The sequence below is a fragment of the Camelina sativa genome, chromosome 12, assembly GCF_000633955.1.
Source record: "Camelina sativa cultivar DH55 chromosome 12, Cs, whole genome shotgun sequence".
Taxonomy (NCBI): domain Eukaryota; kingdom Viridiplantae; phylum Streptophyta; class Magnoliopsida; order Brassicales; family Brassicaceae; genus Camelina; species Camelina sativa.
Genome location: NC_025696.1, coordinates 4697538 through 4704018, shown reverse-complemented (window position 1 = coordinate 4704018; position 6481 = coordinate 4697538). Strand labels below are relative to the sequence as shown.

The window sequence follows — 6481 nt, the reverse complement described above, 5'->3', positions numbered from 1 at the left end:
AGACTTCAACGCCGAGTCACCAGATTCAAAGCTAATTATAATTGCCTGTTCAAGGTCATCCATTGTGTTAAACAACCCTCTTAAAACCGAGATTCAGAATCCAGTCCTGCTTATTTGTATAGAAGTCAAACAATGGCTCAAATTAGTATCGTCAGCCTTCACCGTCCTCTTCTTGTATTAGATATTTGATAACGAAGAAGAAGAAGAAGAAGGAGAAGGAGAAGAAAAAAACGAAACTTTTGTAGTGGGTTTCGCTTGAGGGCTTACCAGAAGTAAGGATCTCGGCGATTATGCGATAAAAAAGGATCGATTTTTGGAAGTGAGCTGTTGAGTAGAAAAGGGGAATTTGAAACCCTAGTTTTGAGTTTCTCTTCCGAATTCAATGGTTTTTTTTTTTAGTAAATATAAATATTTTTTGTTTCTGATGAGAGCTTGTGGAGATTTTACATATATATATGAAGAAATTTGTGAGACTTGAAAAGAAGACGGAGCGTAGGGTTTTTATTAGAGTAAAAAAAATTTGTGAGACGATTTGGCCTGCTAAAAAAAATTATTAGAGTAATACTGTAAATAAATAAGGGAGATCTTAGGAAATAAATAATTTTTCATTGCCAGCATTTATAATTTCAAAGTTTTAAACCGACTGTAACAAGAATATATAACCCAAATAAATTCAAGAAATCGGGTCCATGGGCTTTTGTATTGTCTCAACCTCTCTCAAGTGTGAACCATATCGATTCCCTACGATATATGATTCATTATAAGAAATATGCCCATTGTTAACCCACGATTAACGCCATTAACGATTTCATAAACGCTCTTTATCTTAGAGAAGCCATATACAATAGCTTTTTTTACGTATGCTATTAATCTATATATATAAAGTAGACTTTCCTCTCTTATGGTGCAGCCACGTCAGCAAACAATTGTGAGTAATAAGGCCTTATGAAATCAACTAAGCCCATCCGAGACAGCCGAGTCTTCAACCTACATCCCTTTTTTTTCTTTCTCCTCAGGGCCCAAATATAATTATCCGTTTCCTCTGTTCTCCTACAAAACCCCTTTTGCACGAATGTCTTCTCCGCCGTTTGGTTCCGTCCGACCTCAACGGCCCCGTCTCTTCATGTTTCACCGCCTCCATCACCATCGTTTCGTTTTCTACCGAAACCGCCTAATCAGCCCTTCAATGCTTTCTCTTTCAATAGTACTCCCACTACTTTCCATTCAATCTCTGTCACTTCAATGGTTTTCATTCAGCGACGCTTCTATGCCATATCAACAAGGGTTTCTTGATTTATTCTGTATCTCTGCGGAATCACAAAAAGGTTTAACCTCCATTTACTGTCGAGATCTAACGATTTAATACTTTCAGTTCTCTTCTATTCTCCTTTATACATTATCGATCTACAAATCTTTTAATTACTTTCTATGTTCAAAGGATTTAAATCGATTGTACAAGTTTTTCCTTTACTTAATTCATTTGTTAAATTAATTGAAATTGATATTCTCTTCTCATTTACAGGTCGAGAATAAAATCTCTCTTCATAATTTAATATCATGTAACAAAATAACAAATTGGGGGAGGATTCGGTGGGTCAAAAGAAAAAATGGAGGGGGAGAACTAATCCGACTTATTCACCTAAAGGTTTCCAAAGATCGTCGGAAAAAAACCACTGTGGTTTTCAATCACCGTCGCCTCAATGCAATATCAAAAAGGTTTCCAAGATTTATTCCGGATCTATGCCGAAACACAGAAGGTTTGACCTACATTTACTCTCCAGATCTTTCGATTTTCAAATTTCCCTTTTCTTCTATTCCCCTATAGAGATTATAGATCTACAACTCTATAATTGCTTTCTATGTTCAAAGGATGGTAATCGATTGTACCAGTTTACCCTTTTTTATAAACATTTGTTCACTTGCTTGAAATTGATTTTTCTTCTTATTTTCAGGTTTCGATCTTCTTCTTTGTTGAATCTATTGCAAAAGTAAGTAATTTCCCATTGTCGTTAATTTCTTACTTATTAGTATTTTCAATATCTTTATTTTGATTTAGGATACACTAAAGAAACGGGAACTAATTCAATACTTTATATCAATATAGAAACGATTCAGATGGAAGCTAAACGATTCATATGTGCCCTACCAGAAGAGAACATAGAACAGAAATCCAGATATCAAGGTAAGCAAGAACAAAAAAAGGTGAGCTAAACACATTTAAAATAAGCATCTTTACTGTTCTAAATGTTTTACACTTTATCTTTCAAAAACTTAACAAAACTTTAAACTATGACTTTTAATTTTACAAAATTTGAAAACGTCAAACATCTTTACAAAATTTGGTTGCTTTGAATATTATAACTTAGGTTTTCAACACTATTAATCCAGTACTTTACAACTTTTCAATTGTCCTTATCTCTAAATTTGTTTTTTAAAAAGAAAAACAAAAATAAACTATAAATTACAATTACTATCACTACTAAAAGTAGCTGCACTTTGGCAGGGATCTATCAATTGAGTCGCATCAGTCTCATTGTCCTTTTCATTACTTTAGGCCATATTCTTTTGCTATCTATGACAGGTTATAATTTCAATCAATTGTTAACTTATTTATTAAGTAATTCAAATGTTTAGTTTAAATTGTTTGTATTTTTTTATAACCGAAAAGTACTATATTTAAAATAAAAAATTGTATATTAATTATGGACATGTTTATACATATACATAATATAAATACTTTTGGAAAATAAATCATTTTTAAATAGGAACCAATGCATGCAAGTCTCCAAGCCCAATAAAAAACATTTGACACACTTCCAAAGAAAAAGATTTGATTCTCTTTATTTTTAAGATTTCAATAAATATTAGTCAGACCTTTTACATACCACTACCATCCAACATTTACTACTCTGTATTTTTAAACGCTTTTCGGCTTTGATTCAAAAACGGATACTTCATCTTTCATCTTACTTCTCATCTTCCATCTTCCTTTACACTTATCTTTCATCATCCTTACCACTCACCTTTCATTTTCCTTCTTCTATTCAAGTCATAAAACAAATAATCTAAAATTATGGTTGCATACATAGAAGAATTGAATCCTTCAAAGACGAGAATGAGTATTGCTGTGAAAGTACTCCGGCTGTGGACACCACATATAATATTGGGAGGACCCAACTATAAATGTTTGATTTTGGTGGATGAAAAGGTAGTTTCAATTTCAGAATTTTAATCCTGCATGTTTAGTTTTTTTAACTTATATTCATATCATTCCCGTCTGACTTTTTTTCAAGGGTAAAAGAATAGATGCTCAAATCAGAGCTAGAGATTACTTCGATCTATTTGTCCACATATTGGAGCAGGGAAAGTGGTTCCTTATTTATAAGTTCATAGTGAGAGAAACCCAGCAAGAGTCAAAGAACTCAAACAATCAATTCAAAATATTGATTACATGCGAAACAAAGGTCACCTCAATACCTCCCAGGTCTTCAAACAATTTTTTCCTTCTAACAGATGGAACAAAGTTTGAAAATGCCACACCAGATGAGAGAAACTGTTGTGTTGGTATATTGATTACCCCTACAATGCTTTAATTGTTTTATGTTCACCATCTGCATTTGATTCATGTTTCTAATATTTTTTTTTCCCCTTTTACTAGATTTTTGTGGAAAAATCTTGACAGTCGGAGAACGAACTTATATGACTTTCCTTGATTACAAAGGTGGATACAATGGTGAGAAGAATGTAGTTCCTTTTACGGTTCTAGACATCGAGTAAGTAATCTTTCTTACCTTCAAAATTACTTATTAAAAGACGTTCATTTGAGATTTTTTTAAAAATACACACGCTCATAAATAATCGTATTATTTTCATCATCTTTCTCCTCTTAAGTGAGAAGGTGATTAATTGTATGGCAGTAGGAGAAACCTGTTTGGAATTTATCTATAAAATGGATAGGATAGTTGCAAACCCTACGTATCAAGGTGAACAAATAATGTGTATGCTAATGTTTTGGAGAACATCTACGTTTGGAGGTATTTTCCTATTTTCGACAGTAAATTATACAAAACAGTCCAAATATTGTATTAAATTCTATCTTACCTTACTTTTCTTTATTTAGGTGTTCATTATCTAATGTCTCAAATGAGATGTTCATATGTTTTCGTTGGTGACGAAGTGCAAGAATTTACAAGAGATCCCTCCCTGTAAGTTCTTACTATGCATAGATGGATGTGTTTATACCCGCGTTATAAAGCCGGCAGCTAAACCTTAGTCCTCACGGATCTGTCATACTCTTATCATAATTTAAAAATCTATTTAATATTAGATCTAATATATACATGATGTTCCCTTCTTGCAGAGCTTATTATTACGAGTCATCAGATGATGAGGATTATGAGGGAACAGAAGAAGAAGAGATTGATTCTTCTTAGTAGTTGAAGTGGCCAAATCTTCGTATCAAATTTAGTGGCTAAGAAAAGAACAAGGAGAGAGCAAATATGAAGATGGGGCAAAACATGGTGGGACAGTGAAAACGGCGAGAACTTTTTAATAGTATGTTGAATATGTAGGGTTAATTCTTTACCTTTAATTGCAGAGAATAATAAACTCTATCATCCCTACTATTATTGTTGGATTCTAAAATTATGGGTAATTGACTTACAGTTTGATGAAAGTTTTATTTAACTTTTGGTTAAAGGCTTAGGTCTAATGTTAACAAATGAATTTCAAAAGTTAGAAAACAAAATCGGGTTTAATCGTCCAAACATAAAGTACTATAAAATATTGAGTTTAAGGTTTATTCTATAAATATAGGAATTTAGATTTACAATAACATTACACATGCACCAATATAACTAAGCAAAATAACAGCTTATAGTACTCAAATACTATTATTAAAAGTGATAAAAGTTAAGCGTTAACACTCTGAAAATATTATACTGAAAATATTCTGACAGAACAAGAAAGCAACATGCATATATACAGTTAATTTTAAAATAAAAAATAACACATATTTAAAATTTTTCAGTTTGTATACAATAGAAAGTGTAATTAGAAAATTATACATATACGAGAAATATAATCTTATTTAGATTGAACACTAGAAAACAATTTTGTTATCTACAGAAGATACCAAATCATTTGACTTTTTCAACACTTTAGTATAAGAAATTTCCATAAAAAGCTAAGTATTATTAAGAAACCCCAATTCTGCAACCTAAAATATAAAACAGAGAAGAAAATTATACTTAATGCAACACCTAGTACATTTAAAAACAGTCCACTCAAACAACATAAGCAACCCAAATATAAAACAAATACCATTAAAAATTAAATATAAACCCAAACTACAAAATTAATGCGTAAAAATATTAACAAATAAAGTGAGGCAATGAAATCCGTTGATAATGGATCAATAGAGGATATAGTTGTACTTAGAAAACCAGCCATTTTAAAAACCATAGTAAAATTAATATACCAAAATTTAACTTAACAACCCCTCTTTTTTTTACAAAATTATTAGTTTTGTCCTCTAAATTTCTATATTATATATTAGTTATTTATATTCCTAAATATATATTAAAAAATGATATACATATATATTTAATACTTCTTACATCATACATTAATATTGTTAAAAACAAAGAATGGCCAGGAAAGGTCAGAGGAAAAATAAATAATAACAACAATTAAAACACAACCAAATTACGGAAAGTAACAAAAAACAAGACCTATAATTTTTATTGGATAATTAAATAAGGTGTTAATCACCTAATTATACATATCTACCGTTGTTTATATACAATATAACGGTCACAATTAAACACTAACATAACCTTACTTCTCTTTTAAAAGAACAGCTAAAACACAATTATTTCTGTTTTTCCATAGAACGTTTGCCATATCTACGACCGCAACTCTCCCAGATCCAAAAGGTTTTCGATAATTTTGGCCTATCTCTCCCGCATTTTAAAAAGATTAAACATTTCTTCACGGTTTGAAATCTAACAATTGCCTCACTTCTCTTATGCTTCTCTTCTCCTTAACAGGTCTAGGATCTTCAAATCTAATTGTTTCATTCTATGCTCAATAGAAATTTCATGTTCCAGGATTCTCTATTTCAAACCCATATCGTTAGTTCATTGTAATCGATCTTCTCTTATCATTTACAGGTTTTCAAACTTCTCTTTTGGTGAATCGATTGTAAAAGTATGTAATTTAATAGTGAATGAACTTTCTTAACAAAACTGGAATTAAGAATTCCACGTCAGCAAACAATTGTGAGTAATAAGGCCTTAACAAATCAACTAAGCCCATCAGAGACAGCCCATTCTTCAAACTACATTCCTTTTTTTTTCTTACTAACTCCAGTTATAATTTATCCTCAGGGCCCAAATATAATTATCCGTTTGTTCTGTCCTCCAACAAAACCCTTTTTCCACGAATGTCTTCTCCTCCGTTTCCCGCCGTCCGACCTCAA

At 31.4% G+C, this 6481-nt stretch overlaps 1 protein-coding gene across 7 annotated transcripts; it reads left to right on the top strand.

The window, feature by feature from the left end:
* On the top strand, positions 1014-4681 carry LOC104730157. Of its 7 annotated transcripts, none has more exons than XM_010449264.2 (11): positions 1014-1325; positions 1523-1757; positions 1953-1988; positions 2105-2182; positions 2504-2581; positions 3090-3208; positions 3294-3564; positions 3659-3773; positions 3892-4034; positions 4121-4205; positions 4361-4681. In XM_010449264.2, the coding sequence occupies exons 4-11, from the start codon at positions 2116-2118 to the stop codon at positions 4431-4433; spliced, it is 951 nt and encodes a 316-aa protein (XP_010447566.1). In that variant the 5' UTR covers positions 1014-1325; positions 1523-1757; positions 1953-1988; positions 2105-2115; the 3' UTR covers positions 4434-4681. The 7 variants fall into 7 exon arrangements, with proteins under 7 accessions (XP_010447566.1, XP_010447567.1, XP_010447568.1 ...); XM_010449265.2 differs by having other exon boundaries at positions 3093-3208; positions 4361-4622; XM_010449266.2 differs by lacking the exon at positions 2504-2581 and having other exon boundaries at positions 1016-1325; positions 3093-3208; positions 4361-4622.

Excerpts from the sequence above, each read along its gene's own strand:
- LOC104730157 (XM_010449264.2), top strand. The coding sequence starts at position 2,116 with ATGGAAGCTAAACGATTCATATGTGCCCTACCAGAAGAGAACATAGAA. Across the intron at positions 2,582-3,089 it reads TCTTTTGCTATCTATGACAG|AAGAATTGAATCCTTCAAAG; the intron begins GTTATAATTTCA and ends TTGCATACATAG. Across the intron at positions 4,035-4,120 it reads GAGAACATCTACGTTTGGAG|GTGTTCATTATCTAATGTCT; the intron begins GTATTTTCCTAT and ends TTCTTTATTTAG.